The 19,452-nt window shown below is 42.4% G+C and overlaps 1 protein-coding gene across 7 annotated transcripts in view; it reads left to right on the top strand.

Annotated features, from left to right (window-relative positions):
* The first annotated feature begins 3,368 nt into the window (after positions 1-3,368).
* Positions 3,369-19,452, top strand: part of arid3c (AT-rich interaction domain 3C) — a 447,620-nt gene continuing 431,536 nt past the window's right edge. The window contains exons 1-2 of one of the 7 annotated variants that reach the window (XM_033032379.1): positions 3,369-3,707; positions 5,510-6,262. In XM_033032379.1, the coding sequence (XP_032888270.1) occupies positions 3,669-3,707; positions 5,510-6,262 (792 nt within the window). In that variant the 5' untranslated portion in view covers positions 3,369-3,668. Of the gene's footprint in view, positions 3,708-4,034; positions 4,591-4,633; positions 4,854-5,509; positions 6,263-19,452 lie in introns of those variants that run through there. The other 6 variants (XM_033032371.1, XM_033032361.1, XM_033032412.1 and 3 more) reach the window with 6 other exon arrangements.

The raw sequence follows: 19,452 nt of genomic DNA, 5'->3' as shown, positions 1-19,452 counted from the left end.
GGTTATTCCCAGATCCCTCTGTTCAACTGTATTCATCAATTCCCTACCATTTATCATGTACGTCCTATTTTGATTTGTCCTGCCAAGGTGTAACACCTCACATTTATCAGCATTAAACTCCATCTGCCATCTTTCAGCCCATTTTTCCAAATGGCCTAAATCACTCTGTAGACTTTGGAAATCCTCTTCATTATCCACAACACCCCCTATCTTGGTATCATTTGCATACTTACTAATCCAATTTACCACCCCTTCATCCAGATCATTGATGTACATGACAAACAACAAAGGACCCAACACAGATCCCTGAGGCACCCCACTAGTCACCTGCCTCCAACCCGACAAACAGCCATCCACCATTACCCTCTGGCTTCTCCCATTCAGCCACTGCTGAATCCATCTTGCTATTCCTGCATTTATACCCAACAGTTTAACCTTCTTAACCAACCTTCCATGAGGAACCTTGTCAAAGGCCTTACTAAAGTCCATATAGACAACATCCACTGCTTTACCCTCGTCAATTTCCCTAGTAACCTCTTCAAAAAATTCAAGAAGATTAGTCAAACATGACCTTCCAGGCACAAATCCATGTTGACTGTTCCTAATCAGACCCTGTTTATCCAGATGCTTATATACATTATCTCTAAGTATCTTTTCCATTAATTTGCCCACCACTGAAGTCAAACTAACAGGTCTATAATTGCTAGGTTTACTCTTAGAACCCTTTTTAAACAATGGAACATGCGCAGTACGCCAATCCTCGGGGACTATTCCCGTTTCTAATGACATTTGAAATATTTCTGTCATAGCCCCGGCTATTTCTACACTAACTTCCTTCAATGTCCTAGGGAATATCCTGTCAGGACCTGGAGACTTATCCACTTTTATATTTTTCAAAAGTGTCAGTACTTCTTTTACTTTGAAACTCATAGTATCCATAGCTACTCTACTCGTTTCCCTTACCTCACATAATTCAATATCCTTCTCCTTGGTGAATACCGAAGAAAAGAAATTGTTCAATATCTCCCCCATCTCTTTTGGCTCTGCAGATAGCTGCCCACTCTGTTTCTCCAATGGACCAATTTTATCCCTCGTTATCCTTTTGCTATTAATATAGCTGTAGAAACCCTTTGGATTTAAATATTACAATAGTTTGCTCTTTTGGATTAATGCTGAAAGCAGAGGACTGGGTAAGCAATGATTCCTCTTTGCAGGTGAACACCCCTGACTGCCCATCAGTGAATAACATCAGAGCTCTGGTAATACATAAAGGCATCCGTGAATAGATTCAGAAGATCATTTTCTCTTTGTCCGTGGTTCACCAAGTCATTTAAAACTTCCTAGATATTCACTTCTGTTGTATTTTCATTCGATCGATGCTCCACATTCTTCTGTCCTCCCTGTTCTGAAAATAATGCTCAAGTACTGTAGCATGATGGTTCTCTGAGCAGAAGGAGGCTTTGGGTCTGCAGCCAAATGACAAGCGGTATTAGCAGCCATGCAATAACTTAGGGCAGTAGGACTAACAGGACAGTGGGAATATGGTTGAATTTCACCAACTGCACACATACATTTTCCAGTAGGGGTCACTGGATGGCAATCAGGAGTGGGAATTCAGGCTGAGGTTTATTTCACCATTTCAATAGATCTGGAGACACTTACTGCCATTGACCTGGAACAACTAACCTTGGGGTCTAAGTTACACTGCAGTGCAAGTATTGCATTAGTTTCTCTGTTTACCCGGAGATTCAACAGTGGTAAAAGACTGAACAACACTGGCCAGTCACATCGTTAGCTCAACAGCTATAGAAGTGGGGACAGACTGATCAGTAACTAAATAGCTGGTTATATCATTAGCTCAACAGCTACAGATCACAAATGTGGGCTATTTATATAACAAGATGTATAAACTTTGATTAGATTGTCACAAGATATCAGATTTGATTTTGCTGACAGCAATCTAATTCGAAGCAGTTTGTACAGATTCCATATCAAGTCTGGAGCTCCTGTACGACATCTGACATATCACGGTAGCAACGCCCTGTCTTTATCTCCTACATATATTTTATATTTAGTCAATGCAAATACAAACTCAGCGAAAGCGGCTCGTGTTAATTACTCAGGCAGCATCGAAACCTGTTGCGTAATGAAGTTTTTTAGTGCAGTGTTGGTGGCAGCGAGCTGTTCATTGCTTTCAACATTCAATTCTAAGATATTTATATAACTCTGTGAAACAAAATAAAAAACACATCTCCAGTCGCAGCGATTTTACAAGGGGGACTATTTGACTATCCCATCCTTTATTTTGCTTCGTTGGTTACTGTCAATAAAAAAACCCCCATCTGTTTTCTTCATTTCTAAAACTCGCAGAATGTTTGATGTTTAAATATCTCAGCTTCCTGCCCCTACCGATCTCATACTTTACAAGCCCCAACCACACCCAGCGCTGTCGGTGTAAATTTCCCATATGTTGAGGGATCAATAGGTCTTACGGCTGTCACAACCTACCCACCCACCCACCCCCAAGGCCTGGCACTCCCTGATATATATACACAACAGATACAATCCATTACTGAGCCTCCGAATCTCGACTCTACAGAACAATCGCTGTATGGGGAGTTTATTATGCAGTCCTTGCAACTATATCGCGGGTGCATATTTCCATCTTTGACATAAGCTTTGTCCCAGTTACGGTAGTACATTGGTGTGTGTCTGTGTCCTGAAATTGGTGGTGGGGGTGGGTGCAGGGGATGGCGAGGCGACGTGGGCATGAAATCCTCTCCTCTCCTGCTCAACACTACCTGGTACTCTCTCCTCCCCTCCCCTCCCCTCCACCCCGGCTGGCTCTCAAACAGCAACAGCGAGAGGTACGGCAGTCGCCGGCCGGCGTACCTGGCGCATTTACTTCCAACCCACCGCTTTGTCCCCCAACTTCACCTGATGTCAAGTTGATGCCGAATAGCCTCCGCCTCTAGACATGACCAGCAAACAACCAACAAAAAAACCCTCCGTACATTTAAAGGGGGGGGGGGGGGGGGGCAGATTGCACGCCGGGGCATATGGGAGATAGTAAAAGATGAATCAGTGAGAGGGGGGTGCATGTCCACAATCACGCCGGTCCTATCTCCTCTTCCTATTCTATTAGCTAAAATCATCAAGGAAGCTTCGGCCAATCGCTTTCTCTACTCTCTCTCTCTCCACTCTCCTCCTCTCTCTCTCTCCCTCCCTCTCTCTCTCTCTCTCTATCTCTCTCTCTCTCTCTCCATCTCTCCCTCCCTCCCTCCCACCTCAATAACACCGCTGCCGCTTCTATTTATCAACAAATTGACGTGTATTTAGCAAATGGGAGCAGAGGTCTGATTCTGTCAGACCAGGTTACGCAAGCGCCCCAGCGCGTTTGGAGCCACTTGTTGCAATCCGAGGCCGATATTTAATGGTTGGCAGCAATATACGTGTGTGTGTACTAACACGCGCACACACACACACACACATACCTCTGTTTATATGCATGTTAAATGGTCTAAGAGAAAAGGAGAGAGACCCGAGAGGGATTACTTCGGGGATAACGAAATCAATAAGGGAAACCAATGCTTTTCGAAGGGATTACACATGTGGATAACGAGCGAGGAAAGTAAAACATAGCAAGAAACAAAACAAATACATAGATCATGGTTGACAACGCGAGTGTAGTGACTAAAGCAGCAATGGTGAGGGTTTATTTTTTATTATTATTTATATGATATGCATTGTTTAAATTTTACTCTCTCTGTCTCTCTGTCTCCCCCTCTCTCTCTCTCTGTCTCTTTGGTCTCTGATCGCCCGGAGGCGTAACTCGGCAGCTCTCTCCCTCTGTAAATATTTTAATCAGGTTTGGCGGTCGGGGGAAGCGATTTTTACAGAGATAAAGTGTTACTAAACAGGAGTCGTGACAGGATCTGCAAATCCTCAGAGAGGAGAGAGAGAGAGAGGGAAAGCAAATACAAAGAAAGATTGTTTAATCGGGGGTGGGGTGGGGGTGGGTGGAGAGGGGGTGGGGGTGGGGGGGATACAACCGATTTGGACTGCATATATAATATATATATAATTGAGCCGGATTTTGAGAAAATAACATCAGATAAAAGACGGACGTTTTGTTTTGTTCGACTTGGCTCCAGCCTTGAGTTGTTTTTATGCGAAGGTAAATTCTGAGACAACGTTCACATTATTTTAGATAAAATAAAAGTCAGCGGCGATAAAACGATGAAACTTGTGATCGAGATTAATTGTGAGGAAACGATCGGCAGCGAATTGAATGAATGAATGGAGGGGAAAGTGGTCGTGCTCTGCCCCTCCCCCCCCAAAAAAATGATTGATAAAAACAGGCCCATCTAAAAGCAAGTTTAGCGGCGATACAACTAATCTGACCACTATCCCTTTATAAAAGCAGTGCTGAATGGGTTTCGATAAACTTCTGGGAAAGAGTAACTATAACGCGGGGGACAGGGGCAAGGTTAGTGTTTGAACATTCAATAAAACACTCGTAGTAGCCTTGCTGAGGATATTTCTGTTGATTGCAGAAAGATCACGGGGAGAAAAAAAAATAAAAGCTTGGTTAGTTATTTTTGAAAAAAGACACTTCCTGTAGCTAGGAAGAGGCGAAGTCGCGGTGCAACCGATTCTGGGATTCGTAGATAGGAAGTTTCCCTTTACAAATGAAGATCTATATCCTGTAGTGTGTTCCTGGAACACTTGGAAAAAGAAGATTGTAGTCTTTGCAAAATTAAATTCTGGAAAGGTTTTTTGGGCAGGTTGCAATATGCTGGAGTCACGGTTTTTAAAGATAGGGTTTCATTGGGCGGTGCACATTGAATCAGGTAATATTTAATTTAGCAAATTAGTATTTGTTTTGATTGTGGTTGCCGACGAACAAATATCCGATTAACAGATTGATCAGCGATCGCTCGTTGTTTGACGATCTTACCCGCCTTTTTTTCCCCAAGGAAGGAGAGGACAACCAACTTCCTAATAAAAAAATACATAAACCAAGGCGAAGCAAATCTTAATCTGGTGTTCGCGGGTTGTGCTGATCATTTAATTCGGCTACATTTTGGATTTCAGAACAAACTGGTGAAACGAATCGAACAATTGCGATTTGTTTCTTTTCAATACAAATATTGACCCAAAGAAAGTACGACCCGTTTTTAAGATCCTGTTTAAAAAAATAGCATCGATAGAGCAGGGTTTTTTTTAAAGGCCATCTATGCATTTTTAAATACGTTTGCAGGGTTTTTAATTCGCAATCTGGGAGATGCAAACAATCGCATTCTGCAATTCGGATTAAGTTAACACATACAGTACAACAGTTGAGTCTGTTTCCTCTCTCGAACGTATTGCAGTTTTTGTAATAAACAGGGTGCGATTGTTGTGGACACACACGATCAGGGAGCAAGTGAGCTAAGGGGAGTTTTGTTAAGTTTTTTCTGTATGACTTTTTTGGCCTTCCCCTTTACTTTTATTATCTTGTAAGCAGCAAGGCTTGGCGGTCTCCTCTAATGGACTCAGCCTGATCTCTTCTGGAAGTGCACACTGCCAGACTCCCCACGGCATGAAGCTGGAAGCGGTGATGGAAAACCTGCAGAGGCAGCAACAGGCCAGACTGGACATGGAAGAGAGGCAGAGGAAAGAGAGGGAGCGAGATGCAAGACGAGCCGGCGGCGACACACCGAGCCAGCAGCAGCAGCAGCAGCAGCAGCAGCAAGCCATGACCGCAGCTGTTCACCAGCAGCTGGCGGCAGCCCAGCAAGCCGCCGCACTGGCAGCGGTCCGAGCCGCGGCCATGGCCGGTCTAGGGGACGCGGGGCTCGGGTCGAGCGGGGCCACTCGACCGCTCATGTCAGCGGAGCGCCGCCGCCGCCGCGTCCTCTCGGGGCTGTCCGGATCCGAAGAGGAGGAACTGGAAGGTGAGCCTGACCCCGGGGAGGACGCGGGAGAGCTGCCAGAAGAAGAGAACGAAGAGGAGGAAGAAGAAGAAGAAGAAGAAGACGAAGAAGAGGAGGAGGAGGAGGAGGAGGAGGTGGTGGAGGAAGTGATGGACGCCGGCCAGATCCACCGCGCTGCTGGGGTGCCGAACCCCGGACACTCTCTGAAAGGGACCGCAGCGCAGTTCTCCAGGTTCGGACAATGCCACTACCACCTCCCCGGCCAATCTCACTCTCCAGTCGGCATACCCCAGCAGGCTCAGTCCCAGCAACAGGAATGGACCTACGAGGAACAGTTCAAACAGGTAGGAGAGTCTTCGGGCTCCTGTGTGTCTTGTATTTGGATAACTCACCTGTATCTTCTACTGCCGCCCGCTGCAATAGACACCCGTGCCTTAGGACAGGCAGGCAGCAATGTTGCTTCAGGCGCCTAGAGTTTCTCTCCAGCATGTCTTTCACCCTTTGGTGTGTAGCTATTTTGGACTATTGTAGGTAACATGAATTTGATGGATATCCTCAATACCTAGAGTTCATGTGATGTGTTTCATTATAGACAGATCTACCGTTCACAGACAAATATGCTTGATTGTACTTTTTGATATTTGAAACTATATTGAGGATATGGAAAATCTGGTTAAAAATATGTATTCGAATGGAAAATTTGAGCCACGATTGACAAGTAAATGTTAACAGATTGATGTGAACATATATTGGTGAAGTGTGAGCACAGACTTTTAACTGCTCTGCGCTGTATATCACGTTACTTTATATTGCATAATCAACCGCTAGTCACTTGGTTAAAACACGGGTATCATGTACATTGCAACAGGTAGCTTTATTTCATGTTTCCTTTCACCTTAAGGAGTTTCATACTGTCGAACATGTGTAGTGCGTGTTACATTCAGCAAAAACTGTGGACAGAGTTTAAGAACGTATTATCCTGATAACAAAGCTCATTATTAATTACTTCATTTTTTTGCCTCTAAAAGTCAAACCAACTTGTAGTCAATTTTCTCTCATCGATTTTCTGTCACAGGATGTCGATAGCGTGCATCACTAAAGCATTCCCTTCCAGTCCTATGGTGTGGTGTTAATCAAATGTGGGAAATGGATCTGATGGCAGCAAGAATAAATACAGTACAATATTCTAACATTTACGATTTCAAAATAATTTTTGGTGCCTTTATATTCAGTGTTTCAATGTTAACATCTTATACATTAGCAAATGAAAAGATTGCATTTGTTACAAACCTACTGTTGCTATCTGTCATTACAAAAACTGTTTTGCAATGATACTGCAGTTTTAATCTCGATTTGGCCAAGACTATAAGAGGATGATTTCTAGCTCAATCGCAGGAAAATCTAAATCACTCAGATATGTGCAATGTTTTGGTATTTCAGGCCAGGATAAAGTTTGCAGCAATTTGCTAAAGCTTGTTTGGAAACTCAGCAAATTCATTACAAGAGTCAGTGAGATGATGATGTTTGGAGGTTTGAAACCAGGGTCCACACAGAGTCTGGTCAAGTGTGTTGGGTCCACCACATTTCTTTTAGTATTTCAGTGCCAGGAACCAGAAGATTGGTCAAAGGTGCATACTTTCAATTGAAATCCAACAACTATTGATGGAAGCACACCTGCATGGACATGCTGTGAGGCTGGAATAACATTTTGAATTTAATCCTTTATTTGTCATTCAGACCTTTCGGTCTGAACGAAATGTCGCTGCCCATGAGCATTTTATTCTCATGCCTCCATTAAATAGCCTGCCAACCATGCCAAGGTCACAGGGAGAGTTGTAGCAACTTTAAAGATGTAGTCGTGAGTGACAATGTTTGTGGACTGCTTATGCTGCGATTCAGAAAATAAATTGTGGGGAAAAGCAGGCAATTGGGAAAGAGAATACAATTATTGTGCATTTTATGTCCTACTATGATTGTTGTATTTTATCATTACCAGGTCTATTTAGTTGTGATCTGCCACGGAGGTAGATTAATTGCATCAGATGAACTCCAATTTTGTCTACATGCATTTAATCTTTAAAACACATTAAAGATAATACACTAAAGCTCATCTCTTTCATTGTACATGATTTCCTGCTGTGACCAGGATTTGTCTTGTCAAGGCTGCTTTAAATGTGTAAGACGGAACTTCTGATGCTGGTTTACACAGAAGATAGACACAAAATGCTGGAATAACTCTGCAGGATGGGTAGCATCTCTGGATAGAAGGGATGGATGATGTTTCTTCAGTCTGAAGAAGGGTCTCGACCAGAAACGTCACCCATTCCTTCCATCCAGAGATGCTGCCTGGCCTGCTGAGCTACTTTAAATGTTCTGGGGTGTGTGTCGTATATTTTATTGATATTGGTTTATTATTGTCAGGTGAGACGCAGTGAAAAACGTTGTTTTGGGTGCTATCCAAGCAAATCATACCATCAGGTAGTGCAACAGAGAAAATAAACAGCATGCAGAATAGCTCTGCCCAAGAACACAAGAAATTGAAGAGACTTGTAGAAGTAGCCCAGTCCATCACACAGACCAGACTTCCCACCATTGACTCCATCTACACTTCACATTGCCTTGAAAAAGTGCCAACATATTGTCCTACCTCGGTCGTTTCTCCTTCTTCCTGCTCCCATTCGGCAGAAGATACAGAAGCTTGAAAGCATGCAGCACTCAGAAACAGATTCTTCCCCTCTGTTATCAAGCTCTACGTGGTCTTCCGTAGGTTAGGCTGCTTTCTGATTCACCTCTACCATTGCAGACATTGGACAATGCTGAGAACTATATTCTGCACTCTTCCCTTTTGGTCTATCTAATGTACTTGAGTTAGACCTGATTGTATTTATATATAGAATTATCTGATATGATTATATGGCATGCAAAAAACAAAGTGTTTCACTGTACCTCGGTACACTTGATAATCACAAAAACCTAAGCCTAAAAAAATACTTATCTAGTGTTACAGAAAGGTTAAACAGGTACATAGACAGCTGCTATCTCACTGCACCAGAGACCAGGGTTTGCTCCTGAACTTGGATGCTGCCGTTGTTGAATTTGTACATTCTCCTGGTGACTGTGTAGGTTTCCTCCGGTTTCCTCCCACATCCCAAAGATGTGTGGGTTTGTAGGTTGGTGGGCCTCTGTAAAATTGCCCCTGATGTGCATAGAGTGGATGAGAAAGTGGGGTAACATAGAACTAGTGTGAATGGTTGATCGATGGTCGGTGTGGACTCGGTGGGAAGAGTCTGTTTACATGCTGTATCTCTCAAATAAATTAAACTAAAAGGATTAAATGGATACAATTGGGATTAGCGTAGATTTGCGCCATGGTTAGAAGAAGGGGGTTGTAAGGGCTTCTTTTATATGCTGTACATTTTATGAATTTATGAAATTTCTAAGAACACTTTATTGTAATTCTTAACAATCATTATACATTTTTGACCTCTTTATTTCTTTGTTGCTTGTATGCTCTTCATCCAATAACATCAACATTATCTATATAATTAAGTCAATATGAAGAAAATACTGTGAAAATTAATATGAAGAGAATATTGCAAATTATTGAGTAGCAGTTGCATTGGGCAACAATTTTTAAAAGCCATCGCTGCAAGCAAAGTAAATGGACTCTAGCTTAGTTAACAAGATAACTAACAAGATAACGTTCTTTTCTCCACTTTTAGTTGTTTCACTTATTATCAGTTACTCCTTTTGCAGTTCAGTTTCAGAAGATTTAATGTTAACTGAAAATAGACAGTTTCAGTGCAGTATTTTGCATTTACTGACCGCAATACAATTTTGTATGAAAGGAAGGCAATATGGGAACTGAATTGTTTTGAAATGAGAACTTTATTTACCCAACCTATCCAGTTCTGGGAGTTTCAGAAAAATATAGTGGAGTATTTTGCTGTACCTCGATACACGTGACAAAAAACTAAACCGAACTGAACTGAGTGAAGTCTTCCTGCAGGGAAATGATATCTAATCATAAGATTCAGATAATCAATGTGTAATCCCTTCTGTTATCTTTATATGTGCACTAATTCAATGTATTATTTTTGTTTATCTCCACTTATCATGTACAATAGAATTTTTAAATTATCTTTGTGCTTCTGCAAATGAACATAAAACATAGAACAGTACGTCGCGGGAGTTGGCCCTTCAGCCCATAAAGTCTGGGCCGAACATGATGCCTAGACTAAATCTCATCTGGCTGCACAAAGACTATGTAAAAAAAAAAACTTGCTCTGCACTTCTCCTGTAAACTTTGCCCCTCTCACCTTAAAATTATGCTCTCTAGGATTTGATGTTTGCATCCTCTAACATTATTTTATATACTTCTATCAGGTTTCCTTGCATCCCCAGGGATTCCAGAGAAAACAGTCCATAAGAATACACCCAACAATCCAAATTTCTCCAAATATGTCCTGACTAAATTCGAATTAAGCTGCACCATGATTTCCTGACTTATACTCAATGCCCCAACCAATGAAGGCAAGCATATCATATGCCTTCTTTCCCACTCTACATACTTGTGTCACCAATTTCAGGAAGTTATAGACTTGCACCGCAAGATCCCTCTGTAGAACAATGCTGTTAAGGGTCATGCCATACACAGTATATTTTCCCCTTATATTCAACCTCGCAAAGTACAACACTTCTCACCAGCTCGGATTAAATTTCTTATGCCATTTCTCTGCCCATTTATTTGGGTGATCTATAATCCTGCTGTATACTTTGACAGCCCTACTCACAGTCCACGACCCCAACAATCGGTGTCATCTGCAAATTCACAAACCATCCCGTCTGTGTTTACTTCCAAGTCATTACTATATTATCACAAACAGCAGAGGTCCCAACAAAGATCCCTGAGGAACTACACACATAACAGATCTCCAGCCTGAATATCATCCTTCTACCAAAACACTATTTCTTCTATCATTAAGCCAGTGCTGAACCCATATGACCAAGTCACTGTTAATCCTGCACACTTTAATCTTCTGGATCAACCTGCAATGCAGGATTTTATTAAAACCTTACTAGAATTCATGCAGGCAACATCCACTGGCCTATCCTCATCAATTACCCTTGTCACCTCCACAAAAATCTTGATCAAACGAGTAAGACACAATCTGCCATGCACAAAGCACTGCTTTCTGTTCCTAATTTACCTGTTCTCCTCCAAATGGAAATCTTATCCTGAGGAATTTTCTCCAATAGCTTCCCTACCACTGATGTGAGGCTCATCAGCAAATAATTCTTCCACCTTTACATTCCTCAAAGTCCCTATCTGGTTCTATCATCTTAAACCGTGCATGCACTTCCTTTTCATTTTTGACTACATTTACAACCTCTTTGGTCATCCAAGGCTTGCTTACTTTGTCATCTTTATCCCTCCTCCTTACTGGAACTTGCCAGTCCTGAACTTTTATCAATTGGCCTTTAAACAACTCCCATATCAGATGTAAACTTATCCAAAATCAACTGCTTCCCAAGCTCCTGCCTAATAATGTTGTAATTTACCTTACTCCAATTTAGTACCTTCCTACAAGGCCCAACCTTCTCCCTATTCAAAACAACTATGGAGTTGATCATAATCCCCAACATGCTCTTCCACTGAAACATCAGTCACCTGGCAGGGCTCATTTCCCAACATTCTCTTTTTGAGTTGGAGTATCTGCATACTGTTTAGAGAAACCTTCATGGATCCACTTAATATATCCGCACCATTGAGCAAGTCCTAGTTAAGATTGGGGAAGTTAAAGTCACCTACCAAGTCTACCCTCTTGCTTTGACCTTTTTCTAATCTATCTACATGTCTGTTCCTCGATCTCCCACTTTCTCCATTGGGGGGGGGGGGGGGGGGGGGGGGGGGGGCTATAGCACAATCCCACGAGAGTGCTTTACACCTTTCTTATTTCTAAGCTCTTCCCATATCGCCTCAGAGGATGAACCCTCTGATATGTCCTCTCTGAGTGCCGCTATGACATTCTCCCTGATTAGTAGTGCAACCCCTCCACCCCTTTTGCCTCCCTCTCTATCACATCTGAAACATTAATATCCCAGAATATTGAGCTGCCAGTCGTGTCCCTCCTGCAACCACATTTGTACAATAGCCACTACATCATAGTCCCAAACACTGATCCAGGCTCTATGTTCATCTGATTTCCCCACAATACTCTTTGCATTGAAATAAACACATTTCAGCTCATCAGTTTCATGATATTGCCTTCACCTCTCTAGCTGCAGCTAACCTTTACCTTCCCACAACTCTGTCTGTTTTCTGACCTACTAACTCTGGTTCCCACTTCCCTGCCTCTCTTCATTAAACCCTCCCATGTACACCAGCAAACCTTCCTGCAAGGTTATTGGTTCCCGTCCAGTTCAGATGCAACCTATTCCTATTCAGTTTAGTTTAGTTTATTGTCACATGTATTGAGGCAGAGTGAGAAGCTTATTTGTTTTCAGGTCACTACTGCCCCACAAAAGATGCTAATGGTCTAAAAATCTGAATCCCTACCCCCTGAATAAAACAAATGGTACAAAACATTAATCACTGGTTATCACAAATGTCAGATATATAGTGTTGCCTGCAGCTACAAAACACATACATTATTTGGATTACAAGAGTCCATTGAAATTTTGTATACACTGAATGCAAAAAAAAACCAGCCAGTTGTTGCTTATACTGGTATCAAGACATGCTTATATTGTATAGCCAGTTGTTGCTTATACTGTGATATCTAGCCATGCACACCAACAAGTCTAACGCTTGATAAGGAGCTTGCTGATCTCATAGAGCTTCAGGTCCTGTGGTTGGAAACAAAGGGAAATAAGCCAAGATTTCTGTTTCTGATCATTATCTAGTGATCCTTCATGGAAAATTATCAGTGATCAGTTTATGAAAAGATTGGAATTAGCTGCCATGACCAAATTGTCTGCTGTCACTGCGAAGAACTGTAATTCAAAAAGGATTTCCAGGTAGCTTTGAATTATCATTCAGCATAAGCAAGGACTTTCAGGAGAGCAGGGGTCAAAATGGGAAATTAAAATAATACTTCCACTTTTACCTTTCTGTTCCCATGGCTGTAAGAATACAACCAATGATGTACTAATGAAAGTACACACTTAAAAAAAAAAGCTGTACATGAATTAGAGTGGGTGTATTCATGAATTAGTGTTGCACATTTTTTATCTTTTATATTATTAGGTGAAGGAGGAACAACCAAGGCTATTAACCACAGCTATCAAAAAATAGTTTCCAGCAGTGAGGAACTGCTTTGCCATCTGCTTCTAATTTGCAAAGTACCAGGTATCAATTATAGGCAGAGCTTAATTTGACATGGAAAATAGAAGCACTAACAATCTCTGATCATTAGGATTATTTTGCAATAGTTTTCCCCCTGACCTCTCCTTAGTATGCATTGTTCATCAGGCTCATTTGGAATTGCTTAGGACTACATGTGAACAGTTGCTTAAATGTGAGTGTAGCAGGCGGTAATTGTTAGCAGAGGTTTGGCTTTTGTATGAACATATCTGCTCCTCACACAGAGAGAAAAAAAACGATTGGACTTGGAATACTTGGAGGTGGATGTGCAAAGCATAAGATAAGGACTGTCTGTGAATTGCACCTTGGGAGTAATTTGATTCAAATGAACAAATATAGACAGAAGTTAGATTGATTACATTGCAGTCATTATGTCTTTATTGCAGTAGAAATTCTGATATCAGTATTCATTTTAATAAAAAGCCCAATTTCTGCATTGAGATCATGCTTGTTTGAGGCAATTCAGACATTTGGCAATTATTTAAAGAATTTATGTCTTAAACGTCTTCCTACCTTGCCTGAAGCCCAATTATTTGATAGATAATTGTTTCATAGGATTTGATTACTTCACAACACCTTGCCCAAGTGGCCATTCTTTTTGGATCAAAACATGCTCACCTCTGGCCTAAGGTTCCTCGAGGAAGATTAGAGATATCCACCTCTCAGGTTAGATAGCTTCTCCATGCCTGTGCATTGCAATGGTGTCAGATCAAGTTAGAGGTCAGAAGCCAATGCATCTGTTTTCTGAGCCCAAGAGCAGGTGTACAAATGCCCTGAGCTGAGAGACCCGATGCACCACGTATACAATCCCTCAGTTTATATCGTGACTTATTTAAGTAGCGCAGTCATTTATAGTGTGCTGGAGTCGAGGAAAAAAAATTGAGTGCAGTTGGCAGACCAGTTCAAGTATAATCCATAAATGAGCCGTGGTGGTAATGTTAGTTACTGCATAATTAGTGGTGGGCATCCTCAAGAAGGTGACCTGTTGTAAACACTGCTTTGTCTGAGATTCTCATAGTAGAAACAAAGAGCAAAAAGTACTAGAAATTAGGAAGTTGAAAAGTGTCTTCTAACAGAATAGACAAACTATGGATTTGAATGAGCTCTGAAACTTTGTTCAATTTTGTCTTATTTCTTATTTCTTGTCATTCGATAAAGAAATGGAAGTAGTTATTTATTCTTCCTGCACCAGATTTGTTGTGACCATTGTGAATCGTGAAGGAAACTAACATCACTTCTAGTCCAAGCACTACCATAGACATAGAAAAAACAGACAATAGGTGCAGGAGTAGGCCATTCGGCCCTTCGAGCCAGCACCACCATTCAATATGATTATGGGTGATCATCCAAAATCAGTACCCCGTTCCTGCTTTCCCCTCATATCCTTTGATTCCATTAGCCCTAAGAGCTCTATCGAACTCTCTCTTGAAAACATCCAGTTAATTGGCCTTCACTGCCTTCTGTGGCAGATAATTCCACAGATTCACAACTCTCTGGGCGAAAAAGTTTTTCCTCATTTACCATCACAGTCACCCCACCAGGGTCCCGCGATTCAAGATGAAGGTAATGGCAGGAGCTGGTTTTGACAGTTTTCACTATATACAGATATCACCTATGGATATATACGGATAACTGAAAAACAAACCATTTCACTGTACCAAGGTACATGTGATAATAAATTATCATTGGAGTGAGATGTAGAAACTCTGATACACAATTGGAAGAAGCATTACTGCTCTCAACTGCTTTTTTTGTATAATGCCCGCGTGGGTGTAACCTCGCAGTCTAGTGCTGCTCTCGGGAAAGGAAGAATGATTAAAATTGACAAGAGCATCAAAATGCAAAATTGGTGAGTAAAGACACAAGAAACTCCATTTGCTCGAATCTTGAGCAAAGCAAGTCATCAAGTCAAGAGAGTTTATTGTCATGTGTCCCAGATAGGACAATGAAATTCTTGCTTGCTGCAGCACAACAGAATATTGTAAGCAAACATACAGAACAGTTCAGTTCAATACATACATAAATAAGCAGATAGAGTGCAAATAAGCAGATAAAGTCCCCCCCCCTCCCGCCGCCCCCCACATATACACAGTTAAAAACAATATATAAACCACTACAAACTATACACTCAACAGGACAAAAAAACCCAAAAAAGACAGGCGGACTGCAGAGGCCGCTGCAAACGTCGGTCGCGCCACCTTCAAGGCAGCGACTGCGATAGATCCGAAGTCAGAGCCAATGATGGACTGGGCAGTGGTTACAAGTTTCTGCATCCTTTTCCGCTCTTGGATGCTCAAGTTGCCAAACCAAGCCACGATGCTCTCTACTGTGCACCTGTAGAAGTTCGAGAGAGTCCTATTTGACATACTGACTCTCTGCAATCTTCTCAGGAAGTAGAGGCGCTGATGTGCTTTCTTTATGATTGCATCAGTGTGCTGGGACCAGGAAAGATCTTCGGAAATGTGCACGCCCAGGAATTTGAAGTTCTTGACCCTTTCCACCATCGTCCCGTTGATGTAAATGGGATTGTGTGTCCCCATCCTACCCCTTCCAAAGTCCACAATCAGTTCCTTGGTTTTGCTGGTGTTGAGAGCCAGGTTATTGTGTTGGCACCATTTGGTCAATCGGTCGAACTCACTTCTATACACTGACTCGTCCCCATCAGTGATTCATCCCATAACAGTGGTGTCGTCGGCGAACTTGATGATGGCTACGCAGTCATGAGTATAGAGTGAGTAAAGCAGAGGGCTGAGCATGCAGCCTTGAGGTGCTCCCGTGCTGATTGTTATCGAGGATGACCCATTTCCACCAATATGGACAGATGTCGTCTGTGGATAAGGAAGTCGAGGATCCAATTGCAGACGGATGCGCAGAGACCCAGATCTGAGAGCATGGTAACCAGCTTGATGATTGTATTAAATGCCGAGCTGTAATCAATGAATAACAGCCTGACATATGAGTTTTTGTTGTCCAAGTGGTCCAGAGCGGAGTGGAGAGCCAGTGAGATCGCATCTGTTATGGCGGTAAGCAAACTGCAGTGGATCGAGGTTCTTGTCGAGGTAGGAGTTGATTTGCGCCATAATCAACCTCTCAAAGCACTTCATCACCACAGACGTTAAGTACCACTGGTCGATAGTCATTGAGGCACGTCAACTTGCTCACACGAAGTGCTAGAACTCAACAGGTCAGGCAAATTTTGGGGAGGGAATGGTTAGACAAGCAGTCTGAAGAAGGGTCCCGACTCTCCAATCCAGGCTTTGTTCTGGTGAACCTTTTCTGCACCCTTTCCAAAGCCTCCACATCTTTCCTGTACTAAGGCAACAGAATTGCACACAATACTCCAAATGCAGCCTAAACGAAGTCCTATAAAGCTGTAGAAACAAAGAACTGCCGATGCTGGTTTATATCAAAGATAAACACAAACGTCTGGAGTAACTCAGTGGGTCAGGCAGCATCTCTGGAGAAAAATGATTTGTGACATTTAGGATTGGGGAACGAGCCTTCATCATTTCTGCATCAGTTCTGTAACAGATCTATATCCTGCTGTATACTTTGACAGCCTTACTAGCTTACTCACCAACCCATTTACATTCATGTCCATGACATTTATATATACTGTATTACATGCAACATTATGCATAGTTCCCAGGACTGATCCCTGTGGAACTCACTGGTCACAGACCTCCAGCCTGAATATTGTTCTTCCATCACCACCCTCTCTCTGTAAGCCATTTCTGAATCCATATGACCAAGTCACTATGAATCCCATGCATTTTAATCTTTTGGATTTTATCAAATGTCTTACTAAAATTCACATAGACTCATCTAGTGGCCCAGCCCCATCGATCACCTTCATCACCGTAAAAACTTGATCAAGTTAGTAAGGTGTGATCTGGTGCATACGTAGTCTCGCTGACTGCCCTTTAATTAACCCATTCTCTTCAAGTGGGAGTGAATCCTATCCCAAAGTATCCACTGCAATAGCTTACCCACTGGTGTCTTGAACGACATTAGCTCCTTTCCAGTCCTCCTGGGACCTTGCCTGCGACTGGAGAGGATGCAAAGACCAGTCAAGGCTCTCACAATCTCTTCTCTTGTCTTTTTCAATAACCTGGGGTAGATCCCATCAGGTCCTGGGGTTTTATCCACCTTAATGCTCTTCAAGAGCCCCAACACTTCCTCTATGTTAATCTGCGCTTGAATATTACTATTTTACACACAGATCTCACCATCCTTCATGTCATGGAGTCATCGAGTCATAGGGTGATACATAGGGTGGAAACAGGCCCTTCGGCCCAACTCGCCCACACAGCCTAACATGTCCCAGCTACATTAGTCCCACCTGCCTGCATGTGGACCATATTCCTCCAAACCTGTCCTATCCATGTACCTGTCTAACTGTCCTTCCCCTTGGTGAATACAAGATCAAAGAACTCACTTAGTACCTTGTCTACATACTCTGACACCAAGTAGAGTTTCCCTCTTTTATCCTTGAGTGGCCAAGCTTTCTCCCTGGTTATCCTCTTGTTTCTAATGTATGTATAAAAAGCCCTGAGATTTTCTTAAATCCGACGTGCCATAGAATGACCATTCTATGTAACTGCCTCTCTTATCTGCTTCATCCCACCTTTTAAGGCTGTTTTTATTATCTACGTCTTTGAGAAATAATAATCGCTTTGTGCATGGTGGCGCAGCAGTAGAGTTGCTGCCTTACAGCGCTTACGGCACCAGAGACCTGGGTACGATCCCGATTACGGGTACTGTCTGTATGGAGTTTGTACGCTCTCCCCGTGACTGCTTGAGTTTTCTCCGAGAACTTCGGTTTCCTCCCTCACTCCAACTACATACAGGTTTATAGGTTAATTGGCATGGTATAATGTAAATTGTCCCTAGTGTGTGTACAATAGAGTTAATGTGTGGGGATTGCTGGTCGCCATGGACTAAATGAGCCGAATGGCCTGTTTCTGTGCTGTATCCCTAAACTAAACTAAATTAAGACACGGCAGGCCACGTGGCCAGATGCACTTTGCGGCTGGAGCCTGTAGGGGGGGAAGCTGCTGAACCAGCCCCTGCTCATCCCCCAAAGACCAGAGACCAGAGAGGATGGAACTGGTGACGATGTACGTGAGGAACAAGGTCGATAGAGGGGGGAGCCGGTGTCCGGCCTACTGTGCCCTCAAGGTCGACTGCGGGGTGAGGAGAGGGTCGTCAGTGTGTTGATGCCCAAGATGCCCAAGGAAGTCGATGGTTGGAGACCCTGCAGCAACCTGCGGTTTGCCTGAATCGGGCATCGCTCAAAAGACCTAGAACATGGGCTGGACTTTGAAAAAGGCACCAAAACCTGGCACCTCTTGCATGTGGTCTCAGTGGACTATTTCTTTATACTTTGCTAATCGGTGCTTATGACTGGACCCATGTGTAAGAAAATAATTTCACTATGCATTTCCACGTGGCAATAAAGCACCATTGAACCATGAAACCATTGAACCATTCATTCATCTCTGGGTCTACATAGCGTTTAGGCTGAATTTTATTCCCTGAAGCACCAGAAGGTGTTTTTCTTTCTGTATTTTGCACAAAATAACTGCAAAATAAATAGAGATAATAATAGAAGTAGTATGTCAGGCAGTATCTGTGGCGAGGGGAGAGGAGTTGCTGTTTGGACTGAGTTTCCCCTTTCTACAGCTGACCCCGGTAGCACTGGCATCTTGTTTTGTGGCTGGGTTACAGGATATCTGTGCAGGCCAATCGAGTTTTGTTTCAAGCCTGTCAGGAAGTCACAGCAACAAAACATGGCTGTAAATAATGATTCTCAGGCAGTTGTGGATGTGAAAGCTTGAATGTGGATAGTTAGATATGAAGGGCGAAATAATTCGTGCCATGTCATAAAAAGGAATAGATTTAATTGCACCGGTAGATTTGGGCAATGTTGCAGAACCAATTCAGAAAGCAGTTGAGTGATACAAGGATAGCATTAATCTATCTCTGTACCACATAAAATATAAAGAGGGCATTCAATCAATATAAAGGGGGCATGAGATCAGAGGTCATTGACCTCAGTACTGAATGCTGGTGTAAAAATATCTCTGAAGGAACGAATGGATTTAGATTAATTCAGTCATCTGGTTTCCTGTTGATATTTTTAAATATTTTAAGATAGTACTTTGA

Source organism: Amblyraja radiata, chromosome 1 (genome assembly GCF_010909765.2).
Source record: "Amblyraja radiata isolate CabotCenter1 chromosome 1, sAmbRad1.1.pri, whole genome shotgun sequence".
NCBI classification, from domain to species: Eukaryota; Metazoa; Chordata; class Chondrichthyes; order Rajiformes; family Rajidae; genus Amblyraja; species Amblyraja radiata.
Note: the sequence above shows the minus strand (reverse complement) of the source record. Positions and strands in the feature narration are given on the sequence as shown.